The following is an 18,842-nucleotide window of genomic DNA, read 5'->3' on the forward strand; positions in this document are numbered from 1 at the left end:
CATATAGCTGAATAGTAGTCCTCAGCGAGGCTAATCCCGGAAAATTCGGTGCTAGAAAGCGCGGTTTGGCATGCAGTTGCGCATACTGCATCAGCTGCCGCCAATGCCGCCTGATACAGAGAGCAGACAAGAAGCAAATTTTTCATCGCGGTGTGTGAGTTTCTTTTCCTTCCACCGAGAAAATGATGGAGAGAGTTTCGGATTTACTTCTATAATGTGGGGGAGGATGGCATGTAAGCCATTACAAAATTTGTTACTTTTCTCTACGGCAAATTGGTTAAATGCTCCATAATCATCAATCCGTAATCGTATACGGATTGATCGAGAATACGCAGCGTGGAACCCAAGAGAAGCCAAGAAATGCCATGGCTACTCAGGATCCAGATTCACGGAGCGTCACCACCCCTTGTGGCAGTTGAACACAGGATTTTCCTGTATAATCCGCAAGTAATCAGAGACATTGAGGGCCCTCCGTCATTGCAGGGTCTAAGTACGAGTTGCATAGCCTCATTAAGGTGGGCCGATGGATTGAATCTGCGATGAAGTGACGAATAGAAGCGAGAAAAATTTGTCTAAGTTTTCAAAGTTAGTTCCAAGACCCTGCCAAGCCTTGTTCCCGTGGTGAGTCTAACTTAATAGTTGCTAATCAGATTAGATAGGATCTGATAAAGATGACGGTGGGAAACAAATAAAACCTTGGCAATAGTTGCTAGTACACACCAGGATATTTCACCGACCCGTGCCTTGGCACTTGGCATCTTGGCTTTTGCACATCTGGGACTAGCGTACGGAGTATGTTGTCTTCGTCACGACGATTTCAGTCAAGCTCTCCATATTTGTTGTCAAAAGATTCAACGGACTACCAAGACGTATAGGGGTCAAATTTTTGGGGAGATTTTGATGCCTAGATACCTGAATTAGTACCGCTTTATGCACCGCCCTAATACAGTGTACTGTAAATTGTTAATTTTGCTGAGCGCAGCGAAGTAAATAATACAGGCGTGGCAGAATCTAACTCACTAGTCGAAATTTCCCGCTTTTCAGGTTTGAGATCTGGCTTCTAATTGGTCGAGAAATTCACATTTGACCTGCCTAGGGTAGGGTTAGGTCACGCGATCAGGCTTTTAAAACTACAGTAGATGCCTCAGTACCTTATTAACACGTGACGCATCTCTATATACGGGCTTTTCTTTTTACCAGCCATATCACGTGAGATACACCGGATTACTCCGGGTTACATGTTGATCACGTGATTGATCTATACTACGCGCCTTAGGGGCCCACTTGGCTAAGTCACGTAATATATACCAATCTACTCCGAATTAGGCGCCGGTTAAATAACTATGTACTCTTCATATATAGATCAATACTAAGCTATACGCTATACTACTATATTACTACATTAACTATACTACTAGCTACTAACCTAGATAGGCATTGACAAGCCCCGCAGCACCAGTGCTGCCGTAGCACTAGGCCCTTCCAAAACACCACGCACAGCCGTGTTCTTTCCGCTGTCCCCCTGGATTACACCATATCGAGCCAATATAGTTTAGTTTGAGCCCTTGTGTTTTAGCACTACCGGTCTCTGTAGCGTCTGGTATGGCAAGAGCGAGGCCCTGTGCCTCAACGTCCTCATCGTTGAGGCGAAGGGCGGGGCCAAGGGGAGAAATCCGATTCCCCAACTCCTCGGATATATAGGTGTGCATCGCGCTATATGTATTGTACTCTATTAGGGAAGTTAATCGGCATGAAAGGGTACATCCACCGCGGACGTAAGAACGAGAAGAAGCGTAACTGCGGTGTCTACGGCATGGCGTACACTAGATCCGTTTAGCATTTTTTTCAAGATTAGTCACGAGTCAAAGGTAAGCTACTTTATATCAGCTAAAGACACGATTCTAATATCTACTAGTGGTCGGAATTTGCTGTTATCGGTCATCGGGGCGCTCTCGAGCAGCCGTTCGATTTGCTAGTGTAGATACTCCGGAGGGCATCTGCCTTTACTATCAACAAGACTAGTCGGCCGCTTATACATGCTCTTACAGATGCTCTTTTTAGATGTATACGAAGGCGATAAACAAAGCATGCTCTGCGCAAAAGACTTCTCTCTATATATAACATCATAATTTTTTGCCTGCCAAAACCCCGGTTGGCGCGATAGCATCTAAAACCTGCCATAACATTGCGCGATAAAAGTCTCTATAACCAGGCCGCGAGAATATATATCACATTCAAAGAGCAATTGCAATATAAACGCCTCCGCGCTAGCGGACTCGGTGAATTACGTACTTTATATCACGATCTTTTTTTGGAGTATGCACGTCACAATAAAAAAAAACGATTGAAACGCTCAGCTACTTTTCGTACTCGCAGACCGATCCTTCTAGGCATGGATCAGCTACACTTCTAGATTGGGGACCTTAGAATACTGATCAGCGGCCTTTATTCCTGCCAAGGATAACGTTATTAATATTAGCTAATAGCGAGCATTTCCGGATTGCGAGTGGAGCATGATGTGCGAGAGAGCTGTAGAGCTAATTGAAGTAAATATCCACGGAAGATCGAGCCTAATATGGAAACATAGTACACAGACTTCAGAATATACTAAAGTAACAAGGCACAATAAAGAAAATAACCAACATTTAGACTTGGCTGATACATATTAATTATCAGCCCAATAATAAATCTAGAAACATATGGAACAAAGTACTCCAATCGCAGGATTTGCGACGATCTGCGCGATATTACTTACCCCAACTACCTTCTCCAATTCCCCTCCACTCTTTCTATACCTATCTACATAATGTAGCCTAGTGCCAAGCCCATCAACACCCGGTAGGTGCCTTGGCTTTGGCAGGATTACCGTTTGAACTTCTGAAATCGGCGTCATATTAGTGGGTGCTATAGCATAGGAGGTTTAAAGGTGTTTCAAACTGCCTCCGAAAATTGCCCGCGCTATATTTACGCTCCGTTCCCTCTTTGAGGATTATTTTTTATAGAGGATATATCTCTTCGGGTACTCAAGGACGTGACAGTGAGCGTATTTATTTTGTCTATTTCGAGGGTCGAAAGACTGATCAATATATCGTTTGTATATTTTATGCGTTAACCCCAACAAAAGATACATTAGGCGTTGAGGAGTTGTGGAGACCCTACTGCAGGCAGTTGGGGTACGGATCAGGTACATGTTCGGACGCCCACGGGTAACTAAACCCAAACTTGAAGAACATATCGCCAAGTAACCTAAATTTGTCAAGTTCGTCGAATTCGGTGTCGGAGCTGTAAGGGTTGGATGATGCGTGGCGTGTCTCACACTCTACCAGAATATATAAACCGTCACCAATGTCGGTCTCATCTACATCTGTACTATACATCCCATAATTCTATTTCTCTTAAGTCGGGAATCACAATCAAAATGGGGTTCACTTTTCAGACACTCGCTATTTCCGCTCTAGCTGTTACAAGCTATGCCTCTCCTTTGATTTATCCCCGGGAAGCAAACACATCCTATACAAACTCCAACGGCTTGACATTCAAACACTTCAACGGTTCTCTTCCTAATGTGACCATCCTAGCGACTGGTAAGTAATAAATCTACACAGTAAAATACCCTCTAACCCAAAAATCAGGCGGCACCATCGCGGGCACAAGCGACGACAAAACTGCAACAGCAGGTTACAAATCCGGCGACTTGGGAATCAACACTATCCTCTCCAGGATACCAGATATCTTCAATGTCGCCAACATCGCCGCCGTCCAGGCACACAACGTCAACAGCGGCGACATCTCCTCATCCCTCCTCCTAAACCTTACCCACACACTCCAGACACAAGTCTGCGATGATCCAACCATGTCCGGAGCCGTGATCACCCACGGCACCGACACCCTCGAAGAGTCCGCCTTCTTCATCGACGCAACAGTAAACTGCGGCAAGCCAATTGTATTCGTCGGCTCGATGCGGCCCTCTACCGCTATATCAGCGGATGGACCCATGAACCTCGTGCAAGGGGTAACCGTTGCCGCAGACAAAGACTCCAGGGAGCGTGGCGCACTAGTTGTTCTGAACGACCGCATTGTCTCCGCTCTCTTTGCAACAAAGACAAGTGCGAACACTATGGATACCTTCAAGGCTTATGAGCAGGGAAGCCTGGGATTCATTGTGTCGAATAAACCGTACTTCTATTACCCAGCTGCGCAGGCAAATGCTAAACACGTCGTTGATGTGTCTAATGTGGATTCCGTGCCTCGTGTGGATATCTTGTATGCCTATGAGGATATGCAGGTCGATTCGATTTACAGTGCTGTGAAGAATGGAGCTAAGGGTATTGTGGTATGTTACTTACCCCAGTTTTATGAGATTCGAATATGTCCAGTGGTGCAGTGCTAATTTTGTAATAGATTGCTGGCGAGGGCGCTGGTGGTGTTTCCACGGATTTCGGTTCTGCTATCAATGACATTGTTGCGAAGCACAACATCCCCGTTGTGTTGTCACACCGTACTGTGAACGGTGAAGTCCCCACTGCTGATTTCACCGGGGAGAGCGCGAAGACCAAGATTGCCAGTGGAATGTTCAATCCCCAGCAGTCGAGGATTCTGCTTGGGTTGTTGTTGGCCGAGAAGAAGGATCTTACGGAGATCCGAGAGGTGTTCTTGAAGGCTACTGTTGCGTGAAAAATCTTTTGAGAAAGGCCAAGAAGGGAAAAGACGAAGGATATGAGTACACATAGATGCATACATTAATATATAGATGATTGAAATATTTCCAAGAATTCCCTACCTATAAGAATCGGAATAATAAGCGTGGGCCGTAGAGATTAAACATTTCCATGTCACTCTCGGCAATAAGCAGGTTGGCTAACGACTGGACATAGGGAAGGAAGTATTGGGCTAGACGTAGGTATGTTAGGCGTTTGCACCTAAGAGAAATAAAATACTACGACACTCGTTTACAACGGTTCTTTGAAGTTATGCAGCATGTGTATTTCACGAAAATAAGGGAAAGATTACATGAATGATGTATTTTGCTAGCCGAGCTAGTCTAGGTTAGCTAAAAGTGGTACATGGTGGGAGGATATATGAGATCTGAAGACGTTTAGAAGTGAATGGGCTTCGAGTAGGTGGCCATGGCAGCCTCCTTGAAGGCCTCGGAGAGGGTGGGGTGGGCGTGGCAAGTGCGGGCAATGTCCTCGGAGGAAGCACCGTACTCAATGGCGAGAGTGGCCTCAGCAATCATCTCACCGGCACCGGGGCCGATGATGTGGACACCGAGAATGCGGTCGGTCTCGGCATCGGCGATGAACTTAACAACACCCTCGGTGTCGAGGTTGGTCTTGGCGCGGGAGTTGGCGCTGAAGGGGAAGGTACCGACACGGTACTTAACACCGGAGGCCTTGATCTCAGCCTCGTTCTGGCCAACCCAAGCGACCTCGGGGTGGGTGTACATAACACTGGGGATGGCGGCGTAGTTGACGTGACCGTAACCAGTCTTGATGTATTCGATGGCGGCAACGGCCTCCTCCTCGGCCTTGTGGGCCAGCATGGGACCGAAGGTGCAGTCACCGACGACACGGACGTGGGGGAGCTTGGTACGGTACTCCTGGTCGATGACCAGACGACCACGGTCGTCCTTCTCGATTCCGACCTGCTCCAAGTTCAGGCCCTCGGTGTAGGGGCGACGGCCAATAGCGACCAAGACAACGTCGGAGTCCAGAACCTCCTCCTTACCACCCTTGGCGGCCTCAATGTTAAGGGCGACGGTAGCACCGCTGGCGTCACCGGAGACGACCTTGGTGCTGGTCTTGAACTTAATACCCTGCTTACCCAGGATCTTCTGGGCCTGCTTGGCGATCTCGGCGTCCATGCCGGGGCCACCGATCTGGCCGAGGAACTCAACAACAGTGACCTCAGCACCGAGACGGGACCAGACGGAAGCCTAATATCACGATAAAAAGTTAACACGATCCAAACATTCAAAACTCATTCCGTGGTCAATACATACCATCTCAAGACCGATGATACCACCACCGATGACGGTCATCTTCTTGGGAACCTCAGTGAGAGCAAGAGCACCAGTGCTTGTGATGATGCGCTTCTCGTCAATCTCCAAGCCGGGGAAGCCGGTAGCTTCAGAGCCGGTGGCGATGATGATGTTCTTAGCGCGGAGGGTCTGCTCACCACCGTCGTTGAGGGCGACCTTAATGGTGTTGGCATCAACGAAAGAACCGGCACCCTTGTGGTAGTCGACGCCGTTCTTCTTGAGCAGGAACTCAACACCCTTGGTGAGACCTTCAACAGATGTGTCCTTGGCCTTCATCATCTGGGTAAGGTTGAGCTTGACATCGCCGACCTCGATACCGCGCTTCTTGGTATCGTGAAGAATCTGGTGGTAGAGATGGGAGTTGTTGAGGAGAGACTTAGAAGGGATACAGCCGACGTTCAAGCAGGTACCGCCGAGGGTTCCGCGCTTCTCGATACACGCGGTCTGCCAGGGTGTTCAGTTAGTATGCGGATTGCAACGGCAAGACCAGCTTAATCAAAAGCCGGAAATATTGCAGAAGTAGTAGTTCATACCTTGAGACCCTCTTGACCGGCCTTGATAGCGGCAACGTAACCGGCGACACCACCACCGATGATGACCAGGTCGTGATCACCTATTGCCCGGGAAAGCGGAAATCAGCAATCGCATCCGGGAAGCAAAGCGAACCTATCTAGGAACTCCGGGATAGCGATGTAAGCACCGACTTACCTGCTTCAGATGCGAAACCACGTTTTGAGTGGCCAATGAAGATCATGGGAGTAGCAAAATTGTTGGGAACAGCCTTCGGGCCGGCATGGCGGAGGGCAGACCGGGGCGTAGCCCGGGGCAAGACGGCGCGGAACATAACGAAAGAAGGAACAGAAAGACTAGTTGTCTTTGAATATAAATGCAATCCTCGATGCGAGCGGATTGAAGTTGTTGGGAGTGCGCAAATAGGGTGGGTGGATTCGAGTACGGGAAATGACTGAGCTTTTGCGGTATTGCTTAGCTTCACCGCCTACGACGGACTGTAGCCGTAAAGCCGGCCTATCTTGGTAAGGCGGTGAACACGGGCCGGTGGCTTTCCGGGGGATTTCGGGAGCCGGTTCCGATGATTCTGCAGGCAGAATATTAGACATGGAAACCAAATATTTTGATTGGACACATTACGAGGCCAGGAGAAAGGCACAGTTAATAGCACCTGCATTTGCTGTCAAATTTCCATTGTATTACAGACCCCCAAGGTATTGGTAGTTTGGCCCAAGGTTCCTTGGGCCATTTACCTCTTCCCGGTCTGGAGAGGTCTACTCCGGGGATCGCAATTTGGTAAGCCACTTTCCAAGGGCAGGAGGACCTAGCGGCGATTCCCCAGATATTCTTTTGCCTACCCGCGGGCCAATTTTGTCGGCAAGCATTCTCGGCGGTCTCCGCCGCGGTTATAAGCGGGCACTAGACATACACCTGGGCAAATACCGTGGATTATGCCTAAAGCAGCCCACAACTCTCCGCACGGGTTGATCTTTATATGAGCATCCACCATTTAAGAGTGGTGGGTCGCGTGAACCAGGTATCAGGATATCAAAATGATAATCGATTATTCTTCTACTTGGCCTCCCTATTCAACTGGCTCTTGATTTTTTAGGAATTGTTTTTTATATCCTTGCAGCCTCCACCACTCATCCCTGCGCAGAGTGCTAGAAGAGAAGTCACCTCTCCAGGAGGATGATTATCCTAAACATGTGTGCACTCCCGACTAGAAGATATCCGCATATGAGACAGGTCGCCCAAGAAGGAGGTATTTAGACTGATGTGCAAAGCTAGATGGCATAGACGAAGAAGACCGCCCGACGAAAGCGAAGTTAAAGCAATATCCATTTGCGAGTAACCGAGGAGTTCAGAAAAGAAGTTCAAAGCCATTTCCCAGGTGTATCCTCTAGACCGAGTCTGTGAGTTCATGAGCTCGTGCAATACATATAAAGGCAGATTCAGTCCTATCCACAAGACGATTTCTCCTCCTCCTTTCGATTTCTCTTCTGCCGCCACTTGATCCCATTACGCGCCACTACCCACAAGCAAGGAGAAACAGCAATGGAGATCAATGCAAGTGTGGTGTATGCCCAGCCATCACCCATGGCAGAGGTCATAGGGCTGATCGCTGCGGACGCCGCAGCACCGAGCTCACACCGGAATAAATTGTTTGCTGCAGTCGCGGCCGCTGACTTCCCCGGCCAAAGATCAACCATCAAGGCATTCAGGACCTGTGAGGTTCCAATAATCGACCATCCGGTGATGAACAGAAGAATGATAGGAGCAGCAAGGTTGACCTTGTGACCCAACACGCAACCGTAGGTCAGCATCGACAAATTACTAATGTAGTAAAGCGGGAGTGCAACTTCGAGTCTCGCCCGCTCAATGTTGAAGTTGCGGATGTCCGCACGCACATTCTTGACGACAGTGAGACCGGCACGTTTTGCATGACGGCGGTAGTTCCAGTCAACCAGTCGGCCAGTTGTGAAAGCTGACAGCACCCCTCCTCCGCCGATGGGAAGGTACATCAACGAAGCATGGAGGTCGTTGAAGTGATAGACTTTATGGAAGGAGGTTGACGCACCAGTCATGACAGCGTAGAAACCAGCAAATAGCAATCCTGTAGTGAGCAGGATGATCGACGTCTCGATATCCAGGATGACCTTCATAGTCGGGACCGGTGATGGGAATCGGAGAGAGTAGTTCTTTCGTATCTCAGCTTCCTTGTCCGGGTCAGGCACGAGACCCTTCTGTTTGCGTGTGCGATGCCGGATAATATCTGCCACAGAATTGTTCGAAGGAGGCGGTGGGATGGACCCGTCTCCGACGACTTTGCGACAGGTCTCCGGTAGGAATAGACCGAGGATGAGGAAGAACACGCCACCGAAGATCAGTAGAAACCAAAAAATCCAGTGCCAATTTGTGTACTGACTGAAAAGGCCGCCGATGATTGGTGACAAGGAGGGACCTAACATGCTCCCGATTGAAGCGAAGGCGATGTATGAGCCTCGTTCCGCGGACGTGATCATGTCTCCGACCAACCCATTTGCCAGTGCCACAGTCCCACTGCTGCCTGCACTCTGAAGACACCTGAGAACCAGGAGGGCAGCATAACTGTTTTGGAGACCTAGTCCGAGGTTGGCTGCAAGGTAAATTGTGAAGCAAATGATGTAAGCGGGACGGCGGCCTGCGGTGTCCGAGAAGCCTGCAATCAGCATGGGTGCCACTCCCTGCATAATCTAGAAATAAGAAACCTGGTTAGTTGCTCATTTCTTTGACAAGATTGCTGTTTTCATTGACATACCAGGTAAGTAGTGACCGTCAAGTTCACCTGGGAGACGGAGATCTGCAGGGAACTCGCGATGGTGGTTAAAGCGGGCAGATAGATGCTCGAAGACAAAGGTGAGAAGAAACTAGCCAAGGATCCCATGGCAACAATAGCCCGCTTCTGGGCTACTGTGAACTGGGAATAGCCTTCCAGGCGCGTATCTTCATGCTGGCGTGGTGGGTCTTCGGGTGCTTTGGTATCAACCTCGTTGCCACGCTCTTGCGCCATGTTACCTTTTTCCATTGGATCCTCGAGGTCGGGGATTTAACTGGCCATGTGGTAAAATCGTGGAAGATGCGTTTTATGAAATATCCCCGATGGTTTTGTTACTTCCAAAGTTGTCCGGTTCAGGGAAGCTACCCAATTAGAGTTCGTTGACAATCCCGGGACCGGCATCAATGAACTCAGGCTTATACGCTTTGCTCTTGCGCTTTTCAGTTCCTACTAGAATGTACGACCGTAAGCCTTGTTCATAGATGCTAGGAAACATTTACCTGTGACTGACTCTTCTTTTCTGCATCTTTGGGCCTGAATGTTATATACACATGTTTTGTCGACCGTAACATGCACTCTGATGTAGGCTGGAGACTCAAGTGTTCGAAGCACATGCACATCAATCGCAGGTACTATCTCGAAGGTAACACCCATGATTGTGACCATGGCTATGCGTACTTCATATATGGGTCAGCATGTGCTTTCGGGACACTAACTTGGAATAGACTCACCCCCGCGGCGTTAGAAGTTGAAATGTCATCACTCATGACCAAAATATTCAAGGTTTGAGACACCTGGCACCTTGGCAAATCCATACTTTTGGACACAACACGACTCCAGGGCTGCGAAGCTGGCTTGCCCCCAAACTTTCCGTTTCTCAGAAAGGAAGTGGGCAACACAAGGACATGTGTTTGTGTGCAAGGGTAGACGAATCTCGGAAGCAGTCGAAGCACACTCGGCCATACGGATGCATAAACAGCCGCAGTCCGGAGAATTCTGCTTTTCAGACATCTAAGAAGAACCTAACATGGCCGTATAAGGGGCTGATTACAGTTCTTGTCTTGTTGTATATGCCTCCGGTGATGAAAGGGACGGTGAGTTAATATCCAATGAGAGAGTTATGAACCGGTGGCATATTTAGTCGCCCGTACCCATGACAACATTTCTTTGCGCCTTCTTCCTGTTCTTGCCACACCGCGGATCCCTCCAATTAAGGACAAACATCACCTGTCCTATCAGCTCAGCGGAGAGTACTGCTCGTTTTCCCTTTTCATTTTGGTGCTCATTCCTTGCCGCTTTTTGATCGAGTAAAACCGAGCATGCCCCTGATGGCTGCCATGTGGCCGTCCAGGTCCCAGCCCGATCCACTTAGATATAGCCGATCCCTACACTAGTAATAAAATGGTATTTTACCCATTCCATACAATATATTGAATGGATTACTGACGATAGCAGCCAGAAATAGCAGCATAGTACAAGTGTAGCAATCTACATAGGAACGGCTCTATAGGTAAAACCCTTATTCACTCTTCAACTGATTGGTGTTACAACCATTGGTCATGAATTGCAGAATTCCGTAACAAAATGATATAGCGCCACGGAGCAAATAATATAAATTAACTGCATTACAAAGCGTTAGTGAAGTTTACTTACATTATAATGGTTCCAATTAACAGGGATATAACATGGGTATAGGTTATGATGCGACGAAAATAGGCACAGCCTTGAAGGATACCTTATGTCCGCAATAATATGTCGGCACGTGGAATGTGACAGCGCTAGTGCTTAGGCTCTTAGTCCTGTCCCCTAGTTGGATGGTGTGGAATAGAGCTTCTTTTTTCCCTGTTCAGCTCTGGTCCGATATCTCAATGTCGTTATTGATCTGCAGTTCGTCATTCAATTTGCAGATACCAACCTACCCAATGCTGTTGCAATCCGACCCTTGTCTCCGAAAAGGTACCCATCTTTTAATCTATTCCCCCCACTGAAGTTCGTAGCAGGACGTACGAGCACGGCATTCCTGCAACTCGTTGTCGGCTAAACATCATTTAGAAGGTCCTCCCGATCGGCTGTAACGTTGTGTCTTGTGTCTGCTGATCATCCTCCTAAGCATGGCCTTATATATTCCAGTCTGTTGCACTTCCAAAGTAGCTGAACAGAGCCAATCTTCTCCTTTCACAATTCTCCCTTAGTACAGCAGATATGATTTTTTCAGCAACAGCTATCAGCATTGGAGCCCTGCTCTCAGCGGTTCCCGTGTGTGCCGCCTCATACTCACAGGCCAAAGTATACGATAACACCAACTTCTTCGACGGGTTCAATTTCACCAGTGATGCGGATCCCTCTGGTGGATTTGTCAAGTATGTGGATGCCGAAACAGCCCAAAGCTCTGGCATGGCCAAGATCAGCAACGGCGCTGTCTACCTTGGTGCCAACTACGTGGATAAGAGTCCCAATGGCCGCCCCTCGACCCGGGTCAGGTCCAAAGACGTCTTCACCTCCGGCCTCTTCATTGCCGATATTGCTCACATGCCAGCTGGCACTGGAAAGGGTGGATCGTGCGGTATCTGGCCTGCCTACTGGACCTCGGGCCCTGACTGGCCCAACTCGGGTGAGATCGACATCATCGAAGGCGTCAACGGGCAGAAATCCAATGCTGTCACCCTCCACACGGCGAAAGGGTGCAACATGGATGTCTCCGGGTCCGAGTCGACAGCAAACCAGACTTCTGCTGACTGTGAGGACTCCGACGCGGGTTGCTCTCAGGCCACCACATCGTCCAACAACTATGGCGCTGCCTTCAACGCTAATGGAGGCGGTGTCTATGTAACGGAATGGGCAAGCCTTTCTATCAATGTGTGGTTCTTCCCTCGTGGCACCGCTGCGGCTAATGCCGTGATTAATGCTGGCGCTGCGGACCTGGATGTGGCAAAGTTTGGCGCTCCCTTGGCTCACTTTGAGGGCAATACTTGCAACATTGCCGAGAGATTCAAGAGCAACTACATTATCTTCAACACAAACTTCTGTGGAGGGTGTAAGTACACCCCAAACTATAGTGAGGACACGTTCACTAACTTTCACAGGGGCTTCAAGAGAATTCTTAAATGACAAGACCTGCGCCAGCCTGGCCGACACCTGCAACGATTGGGTCGCAAATAACCCAGCCGCCTTCAATGAGGCTTACTGGCTGATAAACTCGGTCAAGATCTATGCCCGAAACAACTAATCTTTGAAACCTGGGGTTGGAAGTGGATATGAATTATGGGCTGAACGCGCGCTAGCGAGAGTTGAATGTACATCCCTATGTCTAGGGATCTACTCTGGGCATATAGTGCTTAGGCAGATTAATTAAATGTGGAGATTTCTCTTACATTTCCCCGCATCTTCGCTCTAATTTTCATGAACACAGCTATGTACAGATTATGTTCAACATATTTAAGTAGACCAATCTATATAAGTGGACCCTGCCCTGGGCACAAAGCCACGCTAATCCCGATTCGAATAGATCTCGCTCTTCAATTTGTCGGGCCCATTTCTCTCCCACTGGACCAATTGCATGTCTATATTTTAGGCCCCTTGGTCTCATGGGAACAGGTTGAAGAACCATCCTCCCGTTGTTTCTGTCATGTACAAGATCATGGCAGAGTGCTTTAGGATGATATAGTGTCAGAAGGATACACCCCAGGCATGCATTCCTTGTTCCCAGTAATGCGTTCCCACAATACCAGCCTACCTACCCCTCCCTATATGGCGGCGTGTTATTGGCCAAGGGTGCGGCACAACCTAAATTAAATGTGATATCGCTTTGCCTTAGTGAAAGTCGTGTATCATTCTTACATTCTCTGTAAAGTTACAGGGAAATTCGATCAAAGGCAAGGAATCCTCGCTTCAGGATATGCTATACGATGGCTCATTCATTTACATACTGACATGTTTGAGTATCACAGCTATCAGAATGAGCTGGTCAACATTAACAGTGTGTATTTAAGCATTGACATCTATATCCACCAGGGGTGTAATGACTAGCAATATATTGTATTTATTACGAACTTCAGATCGAGCCTCTTCCGGGACGGCTGCGACTGCTGGGCACGGGCTAACGCCATTTCTTGGTAAATGGCATTGCGCTTGTATGAAGCGGACTTGGTTGCAATAAGGGAGTATTCCTCTGCCGAAAGGTTGCAGAGGGGATAACCCCACAGCAGCAAGAAGACAGACTTGAATTAATTTGCCAAGCTCGTTCATGCATGAACGATGCAACCGAGGACAGTACCTGACTCTCCCGACCCGAGGCCACGATACCTATTATCACGACATACGATATAGGTACTTCTCAACTCCGTCCTGGGATAGTATGTAATTTTATTTTAACAATGACCATCAACAAGCTATCTTTAATCATATAAAAAGAAACGTATAAATATATATATCCCATAATGGTCCACTTTGCGATAGTACTACATATAACAGCACTTTGGAGAAGAATTAATGGATACGATGACGTTGCAGCCGATTGAAAACATCTCTAACTCTATAGTACCTCCATAAAAGTCACATCCAGATGCCGTTCGCCCGACAGGGAGTGCGTGGGGGCGGGTATATCCGTGTTCTGAAACAACCCCCATACAAAGTAAGTCTCTTAGTCTAACAGGGAAATAAACGATGTAATATCAAGGATTCTTTGGAGAAAACGACGAATAAATGAACTGAGAGGATTGGCGGCATTGTGGTAGATTCAAAAAACAAAACCTAGTTGGCTGCATCACCCGCTTCTTACTGAGAACCGCTAAAACAGACTAACATGCTGATGGATAAAGCCTACGGTGGGGCTAACCTGTAAGCGACGGGCGAGAGCGAGACTACTGTTGTAGACGATACAGTTTCGGTGGTATTCCGGGTGTAGTTTAGCTGTTGGTTATGTGACCACAGTAGAAGTGGAGGTGAGGGCCGTACCTGGAGCTGATGGATCTATCTCTCAGGAGACAACCAATCACATGACAGCATGTCACGAGACCAACCCCAAATGCCAAGCCCGGACTGAGAAATACACCGAGCGCATAAAAGCGACGTGCCAAGAACATCTCCCCGGGGCCACTCGACCCACTGGAGGGAAAATGCGGAGGTAGAAAGCCATGCCACCGGATAATTCACCAAATTCATCACGGAGTATGTAGCATTCATCAGTTCGCACTTTGCGTTTCGGACCGCAATTTGCTTCCCGCACCGATTCCAAGCCGAATATATTTCAAGCCTCCCGGGATGGGTAGAACAAAAAAGGTCTTTCCTTCGGATTACCGAGGTCAGTATACCGGGTAAAAGCCCCCAGATCTCGCCCCGCCATGACATTATTACCACACACGGTAGGTAGTCACCGAGCCCGGATTCTGGCCCTGATCCCCGGATTTTCTCATGCTGGTGGGTAGGGCATGTTGTATCGATGCTGGTGACTGGTTTGCTATCTCATGTTCCCCATGTTCCACCGGAATATGACCGAATCCGAACTGTCACTCCTTGCTGTTCATGGCTGCTTTTCGGTCGATCTCCGGGGGGAAGTTGCTGTGCATCATCGTCCATTGGTAGTTCGGAGTTGTGCCGTGTGTGACCAGGTTCTCCGCGCTGCATGTAGAAGCTTTAAAAGGCTCGGTTGCCGTGATCTAGGCGCGATTTTGGATCTTCTATTTTTCTGTCGCTGTGCAGTTTATTCTACCCCGCGAGATAGGGTCTGGCTGTCTTTCCTGCTCTTTTATTACTATTTCGGTCTATAGAACTAGATCTTTAATACGACAAGCCTCCAAGAATACTCGATTCCTCCCCTTTGACTGCGTTCAAAATGAGTGACAAAATCCCTTCGTGGAATGTCGTCCACAAGCTGGAGAAGCGCCAGCTTCTCATCGGGATTAACTGCGTTGCTGGACTATCTATTTTGTTCTTCGGATACGACCAAGGAATGATGGCCGGTGTCAACAACGCAAAGGATTATATTGATCTCATGGGATTCGGCTATACTGAAGTGGTGGATGGCGAAGTGACCCCGGTGGTCACAAATTCTCTGCTGCAAGGCGGGATTGTGTCGGTCTACTACCTGGGAACCCTTTTTGGCGCATTACTTGGTGGCTGGCTTGGAGACCGCACGGGAAGAATCAAGACCATTGCAGCGGGTGCTCTATGGGCCATTCTAGGCGCAGCTCTGCAGTGTTCTGCACAGAACCACAATTGGATGATTTGCGGTAAGGAGGCATATGTTCAATATATGCAAACTTAGACTAACTTTCGCAGCGCGCTTCGTTAATGGTATCGGAACTGGAATTTTGAACGCTATCGTCCCTGTCTGGGCTACCGAGACGGCTGAACATACTTCGCGCGGACAATTCATTGCTATTGAATTCACGCTAAACATTTTTGGTGTTGTGCTGGCCTATTGGCTGGAGTTGTATGTAAATCGATCCGATCTCTGCGATATCCTTTCTAACGTTCGACAGTGGCCTGTCTTTCATCGACAACGGAGAGTCAGCCTTCCGCTGGAGATTCCCCATCGCATTCCAGATCATCTTCCTCTTAGCACTCTTTGCGGCTGTCTGGTTCTTCCCAGAGTCACCTCGATGGCTCGTCAAAGTCGGCCGGGAGGAAGAGGCTCGCTACATTCTACAGCGTCTACGTGGATCTAGCGGAGAGGACCTCCTCCGAGCGGAAGCTGAGTTCCAGGATATTTTGAGCATCGCAGAGCTGGAGCGGACAGTGGATCATGGTGACTCATATCTTTCTATGCTGGTTGGCTACAAATCCGGTGATCTTCATATCGGCCGTCGTGTACAGTTGGTCATTTGGCTACAGATCATGCAGGAATGGGTTGGTATTGCGGGAGTTACTGTCTATGCACCGACCATCTTTGGCATTGCTGGGTTTGATTCGATGAAGAGTCAGTGGATTAGCGGACTGAACAACATTTTCTACATGGTATGTTTTGGCGTTACAAAAGAGACCGATTTGTGCTAATGTGCATGTTTAGTTTGCTACGTTAGTCTGCGTCTTTACTCTCGACCGCATCGGTCGTCGGTGGACTTTGTATTGGGGAGCAGTTGTCCAGGGTATTGCCATGTTCCTTGCGGGTGGATTCTCCCGTCTCGCTATCGACAACAAGGCAGCTGGTGACATGGGCAAGGCATCCTCGTATGGTGCGGCCGCAGCCTCGATGATTTTCATCTTTACCTCTGCATTCGGAGCTTCGTGGCTCACGGTCCCTTGGTACGGAACTTGCATCTGATCGTTTCATTCAATGCTAACTGATCTCTTAGGGTTTACCCGGCTGAAATCTTCCCCCTGGCCGTCCGTGCACGTGGAAATGCCTTTGGTGTCGTCGGATGGAGTATTGGAAATGGATGGCTGGTGAGTGAAAATCTTCATTGAATATAAGAACATATACTGACCGAACATCGAAAGACTCTACTGTGCCCCGTCATGTTCAACGCCATTGGCGAAAAGACACTGTACGTCTTCGCCGCCAGTAATGTCATCGCCATCCCCATGGTGTGGGCTCTGTACCCTGAAAGCAATCAGCGCACCCTAGAGGATATGGATCTCCTGTTCGCGGCTAAGACCCCCTGGACCTGGGATGCAGAGAAGACCTTTGCGCGCCTCAAGGCGGAGAACCCAGGCATGGTCCAGTCTCTCGGTCCCAAGGGCAGTGTGTTGGACCCGGAGACTGGAAAGCCTCTTTCTGTTGCTGCAGTTGTTGCAGCTTCCAAGGCTGGCGATAATTCTGTAGGAGCGGAGCATGTAGATCACGCTTAGATTTGAGGTGGGAGGACTTGATGATGTGCTATGTTTTGGATATGTGACGTTTTGATGAATACCCAATTAATAAATGGATACATGGTTGGAAGCAATTGGTATCTTATCCCTGGAATAATTAAGAACATATATTCAGAAGGTCATGAAAGAAAATGAAATAAATGTGATCGTAAAGAAAATGCCATCGACAAAAGCCGCTCTGATTGGCCACTTTGGGAACAACCAACATCAACTCAACCTACAATTCGAGCTTTAGAGCCGTCTCCCCCTCACCATTTCTCTCTCTCTTCAAATATTCACATTCAAACAAAAGGGTTTATCATATCTCTTAGCATCAACACCTACTCCATACATACTCACGTGGTAGGTACCATACCGACAAACGCGTCTCGCGTCTCGCGTCGCATCGTTCCCGGCTAATTGCAAATTAGGGAGCCTCGGAATATCAACCCCTCCACGAACCCCAAGCAGTTCCAAACTTTCAAAGGGGCCTCGAAACCTAAAATCAAAGGAGATAAATCACATAAAAAAGATCTACCAAAAACCCTAGTCCCGTAAGAGGGTCCATAAATCATGTCTCTCTCGACAGTCCAACCCGCAGATCCGCAGATCCCAACACCAACCCCAGACCATCAAGACCCCAAACCCCAGGAAACACTCCAACCCGCACTACCCACAGCGCAAACCAAAAAATATCTCCACCGCATATCCCTGCACCCAACGCTAACCCCATACCGCCGGCGCGTGTATCGGACGCTCCTCTCCGTCCCGCCAGGTCGGTGGACTACGTACTCCGCGATGGCGACGTACCTAGGCTCCAGCGCGCGCGCGGTCGGCAATGCGATGCGCAGTAATCCATTTGCACCGGAGGTGCCGTGTCATCGGGTACTTGCCGCAGATGGGTCGTTGGGTGGGTATAAGGGAGAGTGGAAGGTTGATGGGCATAAGGGTGGTGGTGGGTTTTGTGAGGAGAAGAGATTAAGGCTTGAGGAGGAGGGGGTTGTCTTTTTGGATGGGAAGGTTAGGGGGGTTTGTTTTAAGGAGTTTGTGGATTTGGGAGCTAAGTGAGTTTCTTTTTTTGTTGATTTAAGCACTTTTTTGGGAATGGCAAGGAGGCTTGTGTTCTTAAATTGTGTTTGATATTTGAGATTCCTGTACTTATATCCGGCAAATTGATTTATGGAGTTATCGGTCTGAATTTCCTATCTAGGTAGCCTCGCCTATATATGCATGCTTCGATATTGAATGTTGTGTCTCACCGGCAACTCTTCGTCAAATAATTGTGATATAAATGAAGGTATGTCAGCCCTAAATGCTTAGAACCACTAGCTGATTTCCAGTTGGCTCCGAGGGCTGAGTCTGGTATATCTGCAGCTTTCCTTCGAGTCTTTACCTTTCTCAACCCTGGACCCGACCCAGAGGGACCAGGTTACGATGGCTTGGGAGCGTTCGGATTTCAACCAAATATGCAATATAGAGCGCACAAGATCTTTTGACCTATTTAGAGAAATCTATATCCTAATACTAAAATCACTTTCCAGGAACATGATGATGCTTGATGAAAATGCCTCAGAAGTATAGACTTCGTGGATGCGGCGATATGCACCATGCACGCTGTGCTGTTTTATACCCCTAGGAACCAAGGCCCAAATGCCAAATCCTTCTTCCTGCGCGCCACAACTACCA

At 48.4% G+C, this 18,842-nt stretch overlaps 6 protein-coding genes across 6 annotated transcripts; 4 read left to right on the forward strand and 2 right to left on the reverse strand.

The window, feature by feature from the left end:
* The first annotated feature begins 3,379 nt into the window (after positions 1-3,379).
* N7455_008194 (asparaginase ahrA) lies at positions 3,380-4,721 on the forward strand. The gene is made up of 3 exons (XM_040961516.2): positions 3,380-3,584; positions 3,633-4,333; positions 4,402-4,721. Exons 1-3 carry the CDS (start codon positions 3,419-3,421, stop codon positions 4,672-4,674), a joined length of 1,140 nt encoding a protein of 379 aa, XP_040808046.2. The 5' UTR covers positions 3,380-3,418; the 3' UTR covers positions 4,675-4,721.
* A 374-nt stretch (positions 4,722-5,095) lies between these two features.
* On the reverse strand, positions 5,096-6,884 carry N7455_008195 (dihydrolipoyl dehydrogenase; the record flags this gene model as incomplete). Its single annotated transcript, XM_040961508.2, has 4 exons — positions 5,096-5,935; positions 6,002-6,484; positions 6,574-6,653; positions 6,749-6,884. The coding sequence occupies 4 exons, from the start codon at positions 6,882-6,884 to the stop codon at positions 5,096-5,098; spliced, it is 1,539 nt and encodes a 512-aa protein (XP_040808058.1).
* A 1,126-nt stretch (positions 6,885-8,010) lies between these two features.
* Positions 8,011-9,617, reverse strand: N7455_008196 (MFS transporter; the record flags this gene model as incomplete). Its single annotated transcript, XM_040961511.2, has 2 exons — positions 8,011-9,285; positions 9,351-9,617. The coding sequence occupies 2 exons, from the start codon at positions 9,615-9,617 to the stop codon at positions 8,011-8,013; spliced, it is 1,542 nt and encodes a 513-aa protein (XP_040808054.2).
* Positions 9,618-11,570: 1,953 nt separating this feature from the next.
* N7455_008197 (glycoside hydrolase family 16 protein) lies at positions 11,571-12,594 on the forward strand (the record flags this gene model as incomplete). Its single annotated transcript, XM_040961539.2, has 2 exons — positions 11,571-12,402; positions 12,452-12,594. 2 exons carry the CDS (start codon positions 11,571-11,573, stop codon positions 12,592-12,594), a joined length of 975 nt encoding a protein of 324 aa, XP_040808041.2.
* A 2,604-nt stretch (positions 12,595-15,198) lies between these two features.
* N7455_008198 (uncharacterized protein) lies at positions 15,199-17,156 on the forward strand (the record flags this gene model as incomplete). Its single annotated transcript, XM_040961497.2, has 6 exons — positions 15,199-15,595; positions 15,645-15,798; positions 15,848-16,322; positions 16,375-16,610; positions 16,661-16,751; positions 16,806-17,156. The coding sequence occupies 6 exons, from the start codon at positions 15,199-15,201 to the stop codon at positions 17,154-17,156; spliced, it is 1,704 nt and encodes a 567-aa protein (XP_040808034.1).
* Positions 17,157-17,729: 573 nt separating this feature from the next.
* On the forward strand, positions 17,730-18,224 carry N7455_008199 (MGMT family protein; the record flags this gene model as incomplete). The annotated part of the gene is made up of 1 exon (XM_040961519.2): positions 17,730-18,224. The coding sequence occupies one exon, from the start codon at positions 17,730-17,732 to the stop codon at positions 18,222-18,224; it is 495 nt and encodes a 164-aa protein (XP_040808020.2).
* Between the last annotated feature and the right edge of the window lie 618 nt (positions 18,225-18,842).

Source organism: Penicillium solitum, assembly GCF_028829755.1.
Source record: "Penicillium solitum strain IBT 25940 chromosome Unknown utg000005l_segment0_segment0, whole genome shotgun sequence".
Classification (NCBI taxonomy): Eukaryota; Fungi; Ascomycota; class Eurotiomycetes; order Eurotiales; family Aspergillaceae; genus Penicillium; species Penicillium solitum.